Genomic DNA, 20,015 nt, shown 5'->3' on the forward strand with positions numbered 1-20,015 from the left:
TTCTAGCCTGACTGTTGTTTGAATCTTTTTTTTCTTCTCTATAATGTTACATAACGTTTGTTTGGTCGGAGGCCTGGCGTAGGAGAAGGCTAAATAGCTGGTTTACTAGATGTGGTTCATGCAATGGCTTGCACATGTAAAACTTGCCAATTTCTACTCACTTAGAGCCAGGCTCTGTCTTCTTTTGTCTTGCTGTTTGAGCCGGCTTGCCCCAGAATGAAGGGAGCTGAAGTAATATTTGACATCTCTCCAGGGCTTGCTCATGTTGTAGAAGTTCAGAAGTTTTTGTAAATTTCTGCATGTGACTCCAGGGATGGGGAGGGATGAATAAGACATTTAAAAAATCTTTAAGGATGCCAAGGAACAGTCTGCTGAGAAGAGGATGTAGGAAACTAATAGAATGACATCAAGAGGCCAGAGGTGAAAAAACAAACCAAAATATGATTTTTCTAAGCCAATAACCCGCCCACCCTGTGCCGCCTTCCCAGACTCATTGCTCTACAACATTTTAAAATAGGATTTGGTATTTCTCCCCTCACCCTGATACAAATAAAGTAAACAATAATACCCTACTTTCTCCATCACCGACATACCTATAGAGAAAACTGACCACCACGTACAAGCTTCCTTGATGTAGAACTCTGCCAGCAGCGCCCCTGAGGATGTTTGCAGATGTTCCTGCTTTTGCAAGCCAATGGGAACTTTATGGCCTGAGTTCTCCCTCCGCCTTCTAGCAGCAAATGTCAGGCTGGCAAAAGCACTCATCTGGCAACAAGTTTCTGGAGTGGCAAGCTGGGGTCTACCAGGTCAAGTGACGCAGTGGATCATTTGCTGACACGCTGCTGTGCCAATGTCCTGCTATGTAGTGTTGTGTGCAACAACTTTGTTTCCTCCTTGTACTCCAGCTGCAGAACAAAGGAGGTCAAGCGCACGTGTAATTTCCTCAGTTGCCAACAGGGCTAGGGCGAGTGGTGGTTCTGCCCTGGGCAAGCAAGCAAATGTCTGCCTTTCCCAGCCAGCAGTGTCGCCTGCACACAGTTACTGAATGTCCTATTGCCCCTGGTATTTTGTTGCCCTAGGCCAGGGGTTGGCAACCTTTCAGAAGTGCTGTGCCAAGTCTTCATTTATCACTCTGTTTTAAGGTTTCGTGTGCCAGTAATACATTTTAACGTTTTTAGAAGATCTGTTTCTGTCAGTCTATAATATATAACTAAACTATTGTATGTATGTAAAGTAAATAAGGTTTAAAAAACGTTTAAGAAACTTCATTTAAAATTAAATTACAATGCAGAGCCCCTCAGACCGGTGGCCAGGACCTGGACAGTGCGAGTGCCACTGAAAATCAGCTCACATGCCACAGGTTGCCTACCCCTGCCCTAGGCATTTACCTGCTTTAATTGTATGATACAGCTGGCCCTGGTTACTAGTGGTGACTGTCCGTTCCCCAGCACTAATTTGTACTGCTGTGTGCCCAAATCACTTGCCAGTCATTTAGGCATGCCTTGCTGCCATTGTCCATATATTCTTTTGATGTATTTATTTATACTGCAATTGTGTCCCAAAGTCTAAATTAAACGGCATGTGTCTGTTCTGTCTGCCTCTGTCTGATATTTGTTCTGCTTCCATCACTGCAGTACCTAAGCACAGCAGTGTCTTGAAACCTTTTTTTATCATCGTGCTTGAAACGAAAGAATTGGTCCCATCACCCATGAGTGATGAGCTCCTCTTCTTTTTGCTTTTGAACACGTGCAAGTGAGTCCTAGTGTCCAACCTGTGGTCGCTGTCTTCATCCGTATCCATGTAAGTAGGAAGAGCTCTCAAGGCTCAAAGTATTTGCTGGTGTTGGTTATTTGGAGAGACCCATTGAGAAACTGGGCAGTGGGATTTTTCCTTCAGAGCTAACCTCACAGTAGTAACTTTGGAGTGACTACGTTGTTTTAATGTGTTCTCTTTGAGCCACTCATTCTTTTCTTGCCTTTCTTCCCTAGATCCCAAAACAGCCTCTGAAACAGAAACAGACATCTGTGCTGAGTGGGAGATAAAGACTATCACCAGTGCACTGAAAACTTACTTGAGGTAGGGGAGAAATGCCTCCTGTGTTATGTCTCCATAAGTGTGTTCTGTAATGACCTGAGGATAGCCTCACTCACTACCCAAGTTTCTTGACAAGAGAACGAGTTTAAAATAACTAAGGACGAGACTGCTTTTAAAGAATCCACCTTGGCTTTTCCACTGAACCCCATGCATGCTTAGTCAGGACTTCGGGAGTTTACTGAATACTGTACAAATGCTAATGTGTAGGGTCTATTTTGGTCAATTTCACGGTCATAGGATTTAAAAAATCATAAATTTCATGATTTCAATCTGAAATTTTATGGCGTTGTAACTGTAGGGGTCCTGACCCAAAAAGGATTTGGGGAGAGGGTCACAAGGTTATTGTAGGTGGGATTGTGGTACTGCTACCCTTACTTTTACGCTGCTGCTGCTGATGGCAAGCACTGCCTTCAGAGCTGGGCAGCTGGAGAACAGTGGCTGCAGGCCGGGAGCCCAGCTCCGAAGGCAGAGCCGCTGCCAGCAGCACTGCAGAAGTAAGCATGGCCTCGTATGGTTTCGCCATCTTTTACTTCTGAGCTGCTGCCTGCTGAGCTGGGCCCTCAACCAGCAGCCACCACTTTCCAGCCGCACAGCTCTGAAGGCAGGAGCACAGAAGTAAGAGTGACGTGGTATGGTATTGCCACCCTTACTTCTGCACTGCTGCTGGCAGGGTGCTGCCTTTAGAGCTGGGCGCCTCACCAACAGCCACCACTCTGCGGCCACCCAGCTCTAAAGGTAGTGCAGAAATAAGGGTGGCAATACCGCGACCTCTCCCCCCAAATAACCTTGTGACCCCCCGCAACTCTCTTTTGGGTCAGGACCCCCAGTCTGATAAACACTGGTCTCCCCTGTGAAATCTGTATAGTATAGGGCAGAAGTACACAAAAGACCAGATTTCACAGTCCGTGACATGTTTTTCATGGCCCTACTCATGTGGTACAGCCATAACTTATAAAAGCTTATTCCTATGTATCTCACTGTTAAGTTTGTCTCTTGGTTCAGGCTTTTCCCTGTAAGCGAAGACACAATGCATTCCAGTATGCTGTTGTCTAGCAAATCTGTTGTCCTGATGGCTTAGTGGCAGAAAGTTCAGCGTTAGTTTGTTTTTCCAAAAGGACCATGAAAATTCATAAGGCTTTCTTTGATATCTAGGCATAGAACTGTACATGTGGGTACAGTCCAACCACACGAGAACGAATGCCATTGTTACAATTGGGTTATTTTCTATAATTGTATAAGTATGACATGCAGCATCATTTACTAAAGCACTTGTTCAGAGAAAACTGATACTGTGGAGAGGAATGTTAGAGCCAACATCACACTATTTCCTTTGGTGCCTCCTTGAAATTAATTTCTTCCTGTTAGTTATTTAGTACTAAAGATATGCAAGAATTTGTCAGTAATTAATAAACTAGAGACTTCTAATTATGGGCCCCTTCTCATCCTTCATCTTCATTTTTTTTATTGCATTGCATTATGCATTGGCAGGTAATATTAGAGATGGGATGAACAGTTCACAGACTGCAGTGGTGGTTCCTAATCTAAAAAGAGGGATACCCATTAGTTTGCAAGTAGCAATAGGTATTCGGTTATGCAGAACATGCTTCTACCTGCCATGTTGGTATTTTTAAAGCATAAGAAAATGAAACAAAATCCAACGTGGATGACAAATTAGTTAGGTTGGTCCATCTCAGCCTGGAAGATCACAAAGTCAGCACATAACTTTGCATGAATGGCAGTCTTTGCTCCAGAGAGTTTCTGAGGAGAGTTGTCAGTTTTTCAAAGGGACACTATTAAAGGCCCAAAAGCAAGCTATTCTGCTGGGTAGGAAAGACAGAAAATGTGGCAAAAGACCACCTTGGCTTAACCATGAGATCTTGCATGATCTAAAAAATAAAAAGGAGTCATATAAAAAATGGAAACTAAGACAAATTACAAAGGATGAATATAGGCAAACTGCACAGGAATGCAGGGGCAAGATTAGAAAGGCAAAGGCACAAAATGAGCTCAAACTAGCTATGAGAATAAAGGGAAACAAGAAGACTTTTTATCAATACATTAGAAGCAAGAGGAAGACCAAAGACAGGGTAGGCCCACTGCTCAGTGAGGAGGAAGAAACAGTAACAGGAAACTTGGAAATGACGGAGATGCTTAATGACTTCTTTGTTTCTGTCTTCACTGAGAAGTCTGAAGAAATGCCTAACATAGTGAATGCTAATGGGAAGGGGGTAGGTTTAGAAGAGAAAATAAAAAAGAACAAGTTAAAAATCTCTTAGAAAAGTTAGATGCCTGCAAGTCACCAGGGCCTGATGAAATGCATCCTAGAATACTCAGGGAGCTAACAGAGGAGGTATCTGAGCCTCTAGCTATTATCTTTGGAAAATCATGGGAGACAGGAGAGATTCCAGAAGACTGGAAAAGGGCAAACATAGTGCCCATCTACAAAAAGGGAAATAAAAACAACCCAGGAAACTACAGACCTGTTAGTTTAACTTCCATGCCAGGGAAGATAATGGAGCAAGTAATTAAGGAAATCATCTGCAAACACTTGGAAGGTGGTAAGGTGATAGGGAATAGCCAGCATGGATTTGTAAAGAACAAATCATGTCAAACTAATCTGATAGCACTCTTTGATAGGATAACAAGTCTTGTGGATAAAGGAGAAGCGGTAGATGTGGTATACTTTGACTTTAGTAAGGCATTTGATACTGTCTTGCATGATATTCTTATTGATAAACTGGGCAAATACAACTTAGATGGGGCTACTATAAGGTGGGTGCATAACTGGCTGGATAAGCGTACTCGGAGAGTAGTTATTAATTGTTCCCAATCCTGCTGGAAAGGTATAACGAGTGAAGTTCCACAGGAGTCAGTTTTGGGACTGGCTCTGTTCAATATCTTCATCAACGACTTAGATATTGGCATAGAAAGTACGCTTATTAAGTTTGCAGATGATACCAAACTGGGAGGAATTGCAACTGCTTCGGAGGATAGGGTCAAAATTCAAAATGATCTGGACAAATTGGAGAAATGGTCTGAGGTAAACAGGATGAAGTTTAATAAAGACAAATGCAAAGTGCTCCACTTAGGAAGGAACAATCAGTTTCACACATACAGAATGGGAAGAGACTGTCTAGGAAGGAGTATGGCAGAAAGAGATCTAGGAGTTATAGTGGACCACAAGCTATATGAGTCAACAGTGTGAAGCTGTTGCAAAAAAAGCAAAAACAAAATAGTAAGCTACTTGATGTTAAAATGTGTCACAGAAAACAGCACTAAAATTCTAATGATCATCATTTCCATAATGAATTTTCCACATCCACTCATTTTTGTGCCTTGGAAATCTTAACATGTATTTTGAAGGAATGCATTAACAGGTGTGTTGTGAGCAAGACACAAGAAGTCATTCTTCCGCTCTACTCTGCGCTGGTCAGGCCTCAGCTGGAGTATTGTGTCCAGTTCTGGGCACCGCATTTCGAGAAAGGTGTGGAGAAATTGGAGAAGGTCCAGAGAAGAGCAGCAAGAATGATTAAAGGTCTAGAGAATATGAAGGAAGGCTGAAAGAATTGGGTTTGTTTAGTTTGGAAAAGAGAAGACTGAGATGGGACATGATAGCAGTTTTCAGGTATCTAAAAGGGTGTCATCAGGAGGAGGGAGAAAACTTGTTCACCTTAGGCTCTAAGGATAGAACAAGAAGCAATGGGCTTAAACTGCAGCAAGGGAGGTTTACGTTGGACATTAGGAAAAAGTTCCTAACTGTCAGGGTGGTTAAACATTGGAATAAACTACCTAGGGAGGCTATGGAATCTCCATCTCTGGAGGTATTTAAAAGTAGATTAGATAAATATCTATCAGGGATGGTCTAGACAGTATTTGGTCCTGCCATGAGGGCAGGGGACTGGACTCGATGACCTCTCGAGGTCCCTTCCAGTCCTAAAGTCTATGAATCTATGAACGGTTAGCACAGGAATAAGATGAGAGTATGAGACACAGGACTGGAATAGTAGGTCATTTCACAGGTCAGGACTGAAGTGTATAGGCAAATCTGAGAGGAGCCTATGACTTAAATATTAGAGAAGCTGCAGGACAGGATTGCGATCCATTTTAGGATCTGCACAGAGAATTTGCACAGCACTACCATGTGCCATGCATAGCTTTAGCCAGTGCTCTTGGTCTCTCGTTTTCATCAGCACCAAAGTTTACACAGGCTTTCCTTCAAAATACATGTTAAGATTTCCAAGGCACAAAAATGAGTGGATGTGGAAAATTCATTATGTAAATGATGATTATTAGAATTTTAGTGCTGTTTTGTGTGACACATTTTAACATCAAGTCGCTTACTATTTTGTTTATATATAATACAAGGTTTTGAGAATTTATAGGGAAGTTTGGCCTGTTATTTCTTTTATATATCTTGGTAATTCTGCAGTGGTAGTTGATTCAATTGAAGAGAGGAAAGGAAGACTAAAATAAAGCCCCCTCTGTATCTTATGTTTTTTCTGATGCGAGGAAACTACTTAGGAAAGTTGGTATTGCTTAGCTGTGTCCTTTATGATTTAAGAATGGGTTTATGGGAACAACAGACTCCAAGCTGCTTTTCAGTGATTCAGTGATTATTTTATTGCTCAATTGTGTACGTTTTGCTATTCCTATTCCAGAATGCTCCCTGGACCGCTCATGATGTACCAGTTTCAAAGAAGCTTCATCAAGGCAGCAAGTAAGTTTTTATGCATGTGTGCTTGTGACAATCTTCTAAAGAGAAAAATTCCTTTGCAAACAACCGAATGTAACCCCAATGCCAATACTCTCCTGCTGAACTCCTGATGCAAAACAGACTTTGGTAAATGCTGTAAAACAAAATTGGAATTGAGATGCAAGGTGCATGTTCTTGGGTGTACTGTTTTTTAAAGAGTCTAGGTGCTGGTGGGTGGTATATTGGTATAATTAAAGCAGTACAATTCTAGTGTGGAGGCAGCTATATCAGTATAAAAGTGCTTATCCTGGTATAGCTGATTTCTGCATAGCACCTTTGTATCAGTACAACTGTGCTCCCACTAGGGGTTGTATCACAATAACTACTTCAGTTAAAAAAATCACACAGTATGAAATCTATGTGTAGATCAGATTTACAGGTGACAGTAGTACTTATTAGGCCATGCTTCTCCAGTAATCTAATTCAATCTGTTCTATCTTCAGTAGTCTCTTTCTATCATCCTTTCTTCCACTGCTTTTCAATAGTCCTACTGTTTTAACACTGAGGTTCATAGTTCTGATCAGCTGTTATGTAGCAGTTTGGTTCTAATTGCAGTGGAGATACAGCTCCATGAAATGAATCCCCCACTCATTTAAGCAGAGATAGTGACAAGTGGATGTTAGTCATTGAAGTCTCATTATAGAGCACAGATGCATACCAAATTCCTACTACAGTTATAGGAAGGGTTGGTACAACCACCTACAGAGATTGCCTGTCACTTCCCATTTTTAGACCCTGTTTTCAGTTGCCTATAATTTTGTCACACTTAACAGTTTGAGCATAAATTTGCCATGAAGTATGTACCCTCAGGCTGATCTTTTTTTGGAAAATTTCAGCTAAAATGTGTGCTGCATTTCTGAGAATGAGGCAAGGAAAAAAGGCGGTGTTTTTGCTCAATCTAAAAAGTCCTGGTTACCTTTTTTTTCAAAAGCTCTAGTGCCACCATACTTTTTAGGAGGACTTGAAATTTAATAAGAGATGTCAGTGGGTGGCTTTTGTGTCAGGGATGTGACTTTTTGCTGTCCCTATGAAAATCTGCCCACATTTGGCCAAGTTGTAAGCCTTTCAAAAATTGTAGCTTATACATGCTCGGTGGAGACTTCTTAGATTTTAGCCTCTAAATTCCCCAAAGTTTCATCTTCTCTAAGCATGCTCACCCGCTCACCTCACAGGAGTGTAGCGAAAATAAATTTGCTAATATTTGAAAAACACTCAGAAATGAAGTGATGAGTCTATAAAGAGAAAAATGTGTGAAGAAATGAGCAATTCTATCTTCGGTACAGAGTGGGAATAGTGCTGAGTATACAAGTCCTGGGGCCACACATTGAACAATGAGGAGAAATAAAAAATATTGAATAGCTGCTTATTAAGTGAGCACTGTCCATTCTGTGCACTATATGAAGCAGGGGCTCTGTTTGATGTGTAATTATGGATTTAAGTTGCAGACATTGGTAGATATGAAGTTGTTCAGTGCTGTTCTGAGGTATTGAATGGCGTTTGGGACCAGGAATCAGAACTCCAGTTCCCTTATTTCAACTCTCTCACTGATTTTGGGCAAATCACTCAAATTCTCCATGTTTCAGATTTATTTCTGTGAGGTTGGATGTTGCGTTCTAAACTCACGGGGCCATTGTGAGGTTAAGTTAATTGTTTGTAAAGAGTTTAGCATCCTTGAATCTCAAAACAAAAACCAGGTACGTACCTGCTGATATTGCTAGTCTTTCATGTGGTGCCTTAATGTGCTGAACTGACTCCATTTGAACCTGCCCTTTCTAGAAGGGAAAGAGAGGATGAAATATCCAAGGGAAGGCTTTTAACAAGATGGCTTCCGATGACTTTATCACCAAAGGCCTCATGCTATAAATGAAATGCAAATATTAAGATATTTCCACTTTTGTGAATGAAATAAGGATGACCAGTTGTCAAAACCTTTCTAGTTATCAGGCTAAAGTTACCCTTATGGAGATTGAATATTTATTATACAAGCACATTGAGTTGCTTTCTCTGTTGAAGCTAGCCAAATGGTAGCCACTTGAATTACAATCAGCCTGTTCTCCGGTCACAAGTGCCTTGGTTTTGTTTGGCATTTTGTCAACCTCCATCCTCAGTCATTTAGTTCACCTGCTTTGGTTTGTGTGTCCCTTTTTTAAAAGAAACTTGTTTTCATCGTGGGAGACTACCTGGGTAAAAAGAAATAGAGATAGACGTTCCCCGTCATCCCCAGAATAGCCTGTAGCCTGGTGGTTACAATGTGGAAGGTCCAGGTTCAAGTCCTTCCTTTCCAGTTTCACACTCTCCTGTGGGAACTGTTCCACTTAGTATAAACAATTTAAATATTCCCCACAGGATGGTCTTAAACTGGAGTCACCTGCATCTCAGTTGAGTGCCCAGTCTGTCAGGTGCAACAAATACTTAATTATTTCACAGAATGGAACAGATCCGACAGGAGGGATTGAGAGACAGAGGCTGACTCTGTAGATTGGCTATTGGCCATTCTGATCTCTGAAATCTTGAAAATATTCACGGGATTGGTGAACCATTTACCACCTAGCTGTATTCAAGACACCTATATCTCTGATTGAATCTCTGTCCTGATCTGGGTGGGTTTTTTTAGTTTTTTTTTTTTTTTTTTTAATAAAAATAAGCAGGTAGCAGGTCGAATAATATCTTGTTTCCCAATGCAGAGCTGGAGAATCAGGAATCCAGAATCTCAGAGATCCACAACCTTGTTCATCGGCTCCCAGAAAAAAACAGACAGATGCTGCAGATGCTCATGAACCACTTGGCAAAGTAAGTATATGGCTTTGATATACTTTATTTTTTCCACCATCCCTAAAAGTTAATAGTCCTAGAAAAATTTCTTGTGTGTTTAGAGTCTTGTGTCAGATCTGATTGCATTACGGTAACTGAAAACCTATGTGTGAAAGAATCATTAATGCAAAGAAGGATATGGAGAAGATGCAGTAGGAAAGAAATCCTAGCTTTCTGACTGCTGTATATGATCACTCAGCATTTGTGGTGCTTCAGTCTGCATTACCCACTTCATTGCTGTGTTGTTGTTTTAGATAGAATGCACGTGCTGTGCTAATGGAAATGTACCATTGCTTCCAATGGCAGGTTAATAGATAATGGTTGTACAAAGGTTGCAATGGAGAGGCCATAGTAATGGAGGTTAAAAGCGAATCAAAATCATAAGGAGATCAGAGTTATCACAGTGATATGGTAGACTACATTGCCACATCAAATATATTGTCCCTAGGCCGCCTGATTCATCACACTGCCAGTGCTTAGGTCACCTTGAAACGTTTTGGGGCAGAGGGTTTGGTAAAGTTTTGATTTCAGTCATAGGGGTGGCCTATAATCTGCCCTCATAATTGCCATAGATCTCATTGGTTAGTGTTTAAAGAAGTGAAAACACCACCCAGAGTAACTGAGCAGTTCACATGCCAGCTTCACGAATAGGAGATCGTACCTGGTCATTCCTTCACCATGTATACAGGAAAGATTATCAAGGAGTCGAGGAAACATTGGAATGAGTTAAGTGGGCCGTCAATAAAAATTTGGGAAAGCATAAAGCTATCTGTTTAAAAAAAAAAAATAGCCACCAGATGCTTTCTTGCGACCTTTGTGCCTGTGCTATGGAACCAGAGCAAAGCTATTTAAAAAGCAGAAAAGCTGGTTTAGATCGTAGTTTCAAAACCTCAGATGCTTACAGGCTCAAGCCAAAGGAGAGGGAGTTCCAGCTACTCCACCAGCCAAATATGCACAAGGCGTCTCATGACTGCTTCAGTGCTTTGCATTATTTTTTTAGTGGTGGTTGTTTTATTTAAAGGAGAACTCGCTTTTAATCACTGTGGTATTCGGAGGGGGGAGGGAAGGAGCAGGAGAGCACAATGGGCTTTGTGCTGTTTTAGCAGCGCTTTGTTAAGAGAGAGAAGGGATTTAAAAACAAACAAATTATATGAGTGTGGCAGAATTTGTTATTTTTAAGGGTAAAATGTTTTTCCCATTACGTAGCTCCTCCTAGGGAAAGGCAGGAAGTCACTATAACTAAAGGCTGTTTTGCTGCTTTTTTGTTTGTTTTTTGGAATTGGAGTAGTGAGCTAAAAGGGCCTGCAAAGACATTCACTGAATTCCTAGGAGCAGTGCCTGCATGTGCTTGCTAATATTAATAGCTAGCTGTATAGTTTTGCTTATAAATAAGAAGGTATCCATTGTGGTTGGGGTCACCCTGTCGGTAATTCCTGAGACACAGTCAGGTCATAGGCTCTCATCAAATAGCCAGCACTCATTACAGTCCTTCTGTCATCCTCACATATGAAAGTATTTCTTCTCCCGCATTGCTATGTGTGGCGCCTTTGTCTAGTGAAGCATATGTTGCTGTACTAAAAGACATTTTCCCTCTGGCCTGGAGGCACCATCTCTAGGGATAGAGGAGGATAGTTCAGTCCCTTTGGCCTGTTCAATCTGTGACCTCACTGCTGAGGCTGTTGACTAGGCGGACAAGTAGTGCCAGTGGGAACCTTTAGTGAGATAAATGGGTGTGCAATTGATTTTAAGCTTTATCCTTCACTTAGTATCTGCTGAGGATAGCTGAGGCAGATGTGTGTGTGTGTGCGCGCACCATGGGAAGGGAAGGGGAAGTGTGCATCGTGAGGACTGGAATGATTTATGGAAAGGGAAATATGGCAGTGTTCTAGGGCTTAGGAGATACAGAGCAGACAGGATTCTTTCAGTGGGTAGAAGAAATCATCCCCTGGATTGTTAATGCAAGTGAATAATTTTCGCTTTGCTAATGCATACACTGCATGATTTGCACACGCAGAGGGCCAATGTCTCTCCCAATTTCTCAGGAAAGATTTAATAGTAGAGTGTGGCAGAGAGGCCTCATGTTACTGAGACTTTTGCTACTTTCACAAAACACACTAAATAGTATCTTTTGCTAGATCATTATAGACGTCTCTAAATACATGTAAACTGCATTGGTCAAATAAATGAACAGGGTTCCTCTTGAGCTGTATTATCTCTGATGCATATTGTTTGCTTTCTCACTAATTTGCAGTAGAACTCTTAATGTGGACTAGCAGAGTTCTACTATTAATAAAATGGCTAATACAGTTTGACATGGCAATTATTAATTAAAAAATTAAAGATCAGTCTCTCATAAGCATCTCTAAACTCTCTTAGTACGTGTGAAGTACAGTATTACTTAGGAAATGCGAAAACACTTATCTAAGCTAGAGAGGGGTTCTCATACAGCTGGACTCTTAAAAGTTGGAGGCTGGAGCTTTGGGTGAGGCAAGTGGTACTTGAGAGTAGAACATGCACAGGCACAGAAACAGACTCTCCAAACCCTGGGCGAAGGTGGGTTTTGCTATTGGGCTATATGACCACTTAAAAGAAAGTAGAAAAGGAAAGATGCAGGAGATGGAAGGGTGGGTGTTGGGGAATGCTCAGAAGAGAGCAAATCATAGACAGGAAACAGGGAGAATGAGAAGGCTTGAAATGAAAAAATTAGGTAGATTTCAGCTGCTAGGTTATCACATTTTACTTTATTCATGTTGCTGCATATATTTTTGTCCCTTTTTCCAGGCAGTTTTATATTCTAATAATTTAAAATATGATGCATGTGCAGTCAGGACTATTTCAACAGCAACCAAACACTGTTTTCTCCTCCCTCTTGCCTTTCAGACCTGGTTTTCTTGGAACATACTATTAGTGTAATCTTTGGTCCATTAATAGTTTAAACCTGTATTTCTCTTTTACAGGCGCACACTCACTGTTTCTGTGATGAATCCAACTTTGATTTACTGTTACTATAGGAGGATAGTGATGTTTGTTATGATTTACTCAGGAGTATCTCAGTAGAAGGCAGGGAAAACCCATGCTGACTTGAACTGTCCCAAAGTTTGCAGCTGTTCTGGCCTATGTCGGCAAGAATTTACCAACTAGCATTTCAGCAGAGGCAGCTCTAGAAGTTACAGTGACACAGATGACCTGTCAAAGTGCCTGGGGTTTCTGTTTCAAAGCTGGTGTGAAAGCTGAGCAAAGAAGCTTAACTGAAGTCCAAAGCATTTTAATAAGTAAACGGTTAAAAAACAAAAAAGCTCTTGTGAACACCTTGCTACTGTTTGAGTTACAGAATTCTCTATTGTTTAATCCATCTGTTACATCTCAAACTCTTTCCTCAGAGGGAAAGTACTCTGGATTCCAGGGTTTATGGAGGAATTATGCTAGGCTAAGAGCAGGTGCAGAAAATGAAATAAAAACAGTGTTCAATTAAGAGTATTGCATATTTCAGGAGGATTCTGCCGATCCTTGCACTCTCTTTAGACTTTGGTGGATACTTTTTAACTAATTTTTCCTAATAAAAGTGGTGTAGTACTTTAGTGCTGGCATTTCACATTTTTTTCTTCACGGCGATTTGGCTGGAAGTTCATTTTTCTTTTGGTTGTATGGAAATGTCTGTTACAAAGTAGGTCACTGCAGTGTTAGAATTGTGCCAGGGCTGAACCCTGTTAGTTCAGGAAGCAGCCCGGGAATCTCTCATGAGTGACGTGTGTGTTTTCAAGGTAGGGATGGGGATGGGGTGGAGTCCGGATAAATAAAATTGATCTCCCCCCCCCCAAAGGTTTTTCATTTTGGTGTCTGACACAAGGTTGTAATTTTGATACTGTTACAGTTATCCACTTGGAAGGGCCAAATACTGTTATGCATAGAAACATAAACAAGCACTTACGTTACACATTTTTGAAATCTGTGAACATTTTAAATTTTTTTTTTTTGGCAAAACAGCAGAATGAGATTAAAAACATTTTGCATAAAATCAGCTGGAGTTAAGAAGTCTCCTTGTAGAAAGAAAACTTCTGGGATTTTTCTTCTTTGTGGAGGGAAGAGAGGCAGTGGTTAATCTGCTATCCTCCACTCTAGCAACTCACTTTTTCTTGTAGATTTTTAAGCCTTTTTGTTGCTTAAATCCCTCTTGGGCCCTAACACCTATCCTTAGGGTTGGTTTGAGGTTTTTGCCCTAATTTAAACACTTGGATATCGGTATAAATGCATAAACACTAGAGAGTTACACTGATTTAATCAAATGGGTTTTTTTTCTACCAATTTAGTTAAACCAGTGCAAAGCAAAGTGTAGTCAAGCCCTTTGTTGCCAGGTGTCCAAGAAACTGTGCTAATTACACTACGTCTCAGTCTTTGGAACCAGATTTCACTCTTTCCTCTCTGCAGGTGTTTAAATAAGAAGTACCGTATATACTCAATCATAAGCTGGTTAATTTGTAAGCTGACTCCCCCACCCCCCCGATGGATATTGGATGGTTTTTTATGACTCATTCATAAGTCGACCCTATAATTCAAGGGTCAGCAAACTTTGACTCCTGGGCCATCAGGATAAGCCGCTAGTGGGCTGAGGTGGTTTGTTTACCTCGAGCGTCCACAGGCACAGAGGTAAACCTAAGTAAACAAAGTGTTCCAGTGCACCAGCTGCTTACCCTGATGGGCTGGGACAGCAACTGGTGGGGAAACTTTTTTGGGGGGAGAAGCTAGGGGTCAGGGGAGTAACCCCTGTGACCACCCCTCACATGACCCCACCCCTAGCCCAGGACCCCCACGCTCTCCCCATCCCATCCTTTCCCACCTTATCTGGGGAGGGCCAGGTGAGAATGTCTCTTACCTGGCTGCAGCCTGCTCTGGGAGGCCGGGTTGGGCAGCGCGGCCGTAGCCTGCTCCGAGGCGTGGGGGTAAGGGCAGCACGGCCATAGCCTGCTCCAGGGGGGGCTGGGCTGAGGGGGAGACCAGCGTGGCCAGAAGTGGAGAGACTCTGGCCCCGCCTCTTCCCTTTTGGCTCTACTGCCTATCCTTGCTCCCTCTGTTATGGGGAGCGGCTCTGTCCCACCTCTCCCTCTCTATACCCCTTCATAAGTTGACTCCCTTCTCTGGTGCTTCCCTTTTTTACTAAAAAAATTCGGCTTATGAACGAGTATATATGGTAAATGCTTTGGAGAAGCAGAACAGGAAGATTTGATCCATTTACATTTCAGGAGTTAGAATTTTTAGTCTCATTGCTTTATTTTTATGTTTGAGAATGTTTTGTTGTAGCTAAGAGAACCATGCTCGTTAATAGATACTTTGTAGTTCTATAGCACCTTTCATCCAAGGCTCCTGCTGCAATTTTGATCATGTTTCCCCTTGTGACTCATATCACCCATTGATGTTTGTCTTTCTGTCTGCAAACATCTCCTGTCAGTCTGAGGCAACAGACTTGCCATTTTCTCTGGGCTGTGCATCTATTTCCTTTTCTTGTGAAAGATCAAAACAATGAAATGTATCGTGTCTAAAGTGTGTGTACGTGCATTTAGTAGGATTCATTCTCTTTAATCATTCACAGCTGCAGTCTGGCCAATAGAGACTAACCCCCTCTGCTTTTTGCTACCGTAGTGTATTTTTGGTTCTCGTGTTCTAACCAACACAGTAGTGATCACTACCTGTAGCACAGATTGTTCTCAGCTTCTCAGCCTTGGTTTCCGTTGGTTCTGCAAGGCAGCAGCTCTCTGATGTCAGCCAAGAGTGGAGGTTACTCAGCGATTTTTCTACATTACAGCTCTCTAGCCTGTACCTGTGGGGCTGTGCTAGAATGAAAGAAGATAGGAGGATGGGCTATGAACTGGAAGTGGGAATAAAACTAATTCCAAACACTTTTATCAAGGTCTTAAATCATTTTCTTACTAAAGGGCCATTGGCAAGAAAGTCCTCCAGGGCCATGTGCAGAACCAATGGAAACCAAGGCTGAGAAGCTGAGAACAAATATAGCATTTGCTGTATTGTTTGTGTTGCATAGTCATATCTTTGGCCTGGGTAGCATATTATTATTTTTTTGCACTTAGGGGAAATGGACAACGCTGCAGGCCTGCTTTTGGGCAGACCTAAATATCATGATAGAGGCCATGTTCCCCCTTGGTACTGAGTATGGCACTTACCTCTACACTTTCAGCAAGTGACTAGACCAGGGTGGGCAGACTTTTTGGCCTGAGGGCCACATCGGTTTCAGAAATTATATGGAGGGCCGATTAGGGGAGGCTGTGCCTTCCCAAACAGCCAGGCATGGCATAGCCCCCTGCCCCCTATCCGACCTCCCCTGCTTCTCACCCCCAATGCCCCCCCTGGGACTCCTGCCCCATCCAACCCTCCCTGTCCCCTGATTGCCCACCGACCCTAACTGCCCCCTGCCGCCCCATCCAACCCCTCCTCTCATTTCTGACTCTCCCCCACCCCCCCGGGACCCCTGCCCCATCCACCGCTCCCTGTCCCCTGTCTGCCCACTGACCCTGACTGCCCCCTGCCGCCCCATCCAACCCCTCCTCTCATTTCTGACTCTCCCCCACCCCCCCCGGGACCCCTGCCCCATCCAACCACCCCTTCTCTCTGTCCCCTGACTGCCCCCGGAACCCCTTCCCCTGACTGCCCCCTGCCGCGCCATCCAACCCCCACCTCCTTCCTGACTGTCCCCTGGGACGCCTGCTCCTCCCCGACCCCTATTCACACCACCACCCTGAACTCCCCTGCCCTTTATCCAGCCACCCCCTCCTGCTCCCTGCCCCTTACCATGCTGCCTGGGGCACCAGTGGCTGGCGGCGCTAGAGCTGCGCCGCCCAGAGCACCAGGACAGGCAGCTATGCTGCCCGGCTGGAGTCAGCCACACCACCGCACAGCATAGAGCACCGGGTCAGGCCGTGGCTCTGCAGCTGTGCTGCCCAAGGAGCACGCTGCCCTGCTGCCCAGAACATTGCGACAGTGGCACAGTGAGCTGAGGCTGTGGGGGAGGGGGAACAGCAGGGGGGGCTGGGGACTAGCCTCCCGGGCCAGGAGCTCAGGGGCTGGGCAGGAAAGTCCCGCGGGCTGTGGTTTGCCCATTTCTGGACTAGATCAGTAAAACCTCTCATTGAGGCACCTGTTCAACAAGATGAGCTGTTGCAGAGGTTTTACCATGGAGGCTTTTTCCCCTCAAGGTGCAGCAAGCAATCAGGCTTTTTCTTCTTGGCCTGGTAGGCTCTGATTTCATCCTCATGGCTGCTGTTTATGCTGCTGATTGGTAACTGTTCATTTGTTGGGTTTATACACTATTTCCAGAAAGCCATTCTTGTCTGGGACAGTCTGGAAATTTCCACTTGTCTCTGGGGCCTTTCGGATGCTTCTCTCTCTCATACGTTCTCTTCCCAATCTGGTGTACAAAAGAAAATAGCAAACCAAACTCTCTGGACCTTGCATGGAAAAATTAAACAGAGTTCCTCCTTCTATTTCTATTCTTTCTTTCCCACTTCAGTGGGACATTTTAATTTTGCCAGATACTCATATCCTAATCCTTTGGACTGAGACACATTACAGCCCTGGACAGAGATCTGGACCTGCTCAAGTTTGTGATTAACTCCTAGGAGAGATCTTGGGTTATGATCTCCTCGATGCTTACTCTGACTGTGGAATAAGAAGAGAATCACACCATTAGAAGTACACCTCTACCTCGATATAACGCTGTCCTCGGGAGCCAAATAATCTTACTGCATTATAGGTGAAACCACGTTATACTGAACTTGATTTGATCTGCCAGAGTGTGCAGCCCCGTCCCCCCAGAGCACTGCTTGGAACCGCGTTATATCTGAGTTCGTGTTTTATCGGGTGGCCTTATAACCGGGTAGAGGTGTAATCATAGTTCAAACATAGGTTAATATAGCTCATTAGATTGCTTCAGTGTTGTTTGGTTCTGTGCCTATCCTGGCTGATATGAAAGGTAGTCAGCAGGCATATCAGGAACTTCTTTTCACCCTGTCTCCTAATAGAAGAACAAGAGATAATGCAGTGAAATTGAAAGGTGACGAATTTAAAACTGATAAGAAATAATTTTTCTCACAATGCATGGTTGGACAGTAGATCTCATTGCCACGGTATAACATTGAAGGGCAAGTAGTTAGCAAGATTAAAAAAGGGGCTTGGAGTTTTACACCTATAACAATATTCAGCATTCTTATAGTAAATACTTAAAAAAACGGTTTTGAAGGCATTTAAAAGCTTATGCTTCAGAGTTTAAGCAAATCTTAACCACCAGAATTTAGGAAGAGTGTTGCTTTGAGGGCAGATTATCCCACATCTGCCTACTGCAGGGTTTTTCGCACCTTCCTCTGAAGCATCTAGTGCTGGCCACTGCTGGAGATAAAATACTAGATTGGATGGACCGTGAGACTGATCCAGTCTCGCAATTCCTGTAGTGCTATGTTGCTTCAGACTCAGCTGAATGCATAGGCCCTTTAAAACAGGTGCCTATTGATTGTTGACAGAAGATCTCAGATTTCTTGGAACACACTGGGGTTCCCACACTGAGCAAGCTTTAATGTTCAGTATTTTTGTGTGAGAAGTTTCATGTAAAAGTTCACAACAATTAAATTTGGGTCTGATTTGCATGATGATCACTGAGCACAGGCAGGCACATCTGCCCTTGGAATGAGATGATAATCTATTGGTGAAAGCTGCCACACCAACCTTTCTGCCTGCCAGGGCTTTTCCTCTGGGTAGCACTGTACCAGAGTAGTTATGTGTTCATGTCAACTTTTAGTTTGTTCTCCTTCCCCGAGCTCATAATATAACATCATATTCTATAGGGCTTACTAAGTGGAGGTCTTTCAGATAGATTCTTAAATGCTTTAGTTTGTGGGGGTGGGCATTCATGAGTCAATGCACATTTTGCAAGATTTCTATTTGGTGTCAACAATCGAAATTTCCCTACTCCACTGTTCTTTACCTGTTGCTATTTTCAACCCCATAGATGGCTGTACTGCAAAAGTACCACACCTGTATGTAATTTGCATTGGAAGGCACAATATAGATATCAATTATTATTTGTTCATTTAGATCAGTTGCCTCTGTTAATAATCACTGGTCTTAGATGTTATTTCTCCACTCCCTTGCTAGATGAAGGATTTAGTTTAGATTCAACTGTGGCTTGCTTCATGACCGTAACTTGATAAATCAGGATGTTTTAGTACGAGTATCCTTCCATAGAAGCACCAGCATTATTTTCTGTTTAAAGTAGTTTTTGATTGGCATTCTGGTGTCTGTTTTGAGGTCTCATTGAAGCAAATGCATTAGTGCGTGTGAATGTAAATCAAGAGTTCTGAGTGCAAGTCCCAGCTCTGCCACTGACTCGATGTGCCATTGGGCAAGTCGCTTTATCTCTGTGTCTCCGTTTCCCTATCTGTTAAATGGGGATAACATTTACCTCAGAGGGATATTGTGAGGATTCATAAGTTAGTGTCTACATAAGGTGTTTAAAAAAACCCTGAGATAAATGGGCAAAATACATGCTAATTGTTACTTCTGCTTCTCTCCTCCCTCTTGGACTTTCCCTGCTGCCCCCCTTCCCCCCCCCCCCCCCCCCAGTTGGGAAGGCTAGGGAAAACAGACATTAGTTACAGAAAAATACTAACTTTATTTTGGATTCTTCTGCAATCTTCTTAAGCCCAAACTCTTTAATCTTTATGTGGTTCAGAGTGCTGCAGAGTGCTCTCCTGTTAGGTAGAGAAACCCTACCACCCTCTCTGCTGTCCTGTATGCTATATCCCCTTTGCTGGATCCATCTGGCTCCAGCTCCTACCCAAACTTGTCCAGCTGGTTTTCAAGACCAGAGTTATTAAATCTGGCACCTTCCACCATCATTAAAACTAATTAAAAATGTAATTAAGTAAAAAATATTGCACACTGGAGCAAAGTATTCCAATTTCACACCAGCTCTGAAATTCCTGGCAAAAGAATGGAGACTTACTATGTAGGTGTGACGAACTGGGAAAGTTCTTAATGTTTTCTCTGAATACTGTGTTGGTGCCTCAGTGTCCCCATGGCAGTTCTTAAGTATCTGGCAGAGCAAAGGGACAGTGCACCTAAATGCCTGACACTCTGTCTCCTAGCAACTGATGGCCTGGGCCCCTCCTCTGCAAAGGTGCCAGCTGAAGGTGTTGGAGACAAAGGGATCAGGTGACCTCCTGGCCCGGGAAAGGGGCTGAGGAGAGAGGAGGGGCTGGGAGTGGTGGTTAGTCTGGAGCTGGCTGGGGTCAAGGGTGGAGGGCAGACCTGGGGGTCTGGCTCACTGCCCCCCAGAATGGACCCAGCCGAGGGGTCC

At 43.1% G+C, this 20,015-nt stretch overlaps 1 protein-coding gene across 3 annotated transcripts in view; it reads left to right on the forward strand.

The window, feature by feature from the left end:
- ARHGAP26 (Rho GTPase activating protein 26) overlaps positions 1-20,015 on the forward strand; it is a 533,008-nt gene that overhangs the window by 398,807 nt on the left and 114,186 nt on the right. For all 3 annotated transcript variants that reach the window (XM_050962626.1, XM_050962623.1, XM_050962625.1), the window contains 3 exons: positions 1,989-2,076; positions 6,753-6,811; positions 9,532-9,637. In XM_050962626.1, the coding sequence (XP_050818583.1) occupies positions 1,989-2,076; positions 6,753-6,811; positions 9,532-9,637 (253 nt within the window). The remainder of the gene's footprint in view (positions 1-1,988; positions 2,077-6,752; positions 6,812-9,531; positions 9,638-20,015) is intronic.

The sequence above is a fragment of the Gopherus flavomarginatus genome, chromosome 7, assembly GCF_025201925.1.
Source record: "Gopherus flavomarginatus isolate rGopFla2 chromosome 7, rGopFla2.mat.asm, whole genome shotgun sequence".
Lineage (NCBI taxonomy): Eukaryota > Metazoa > Chordata > Testudines > Testudinidae > Gopherus > Gopherus flavomarginatus.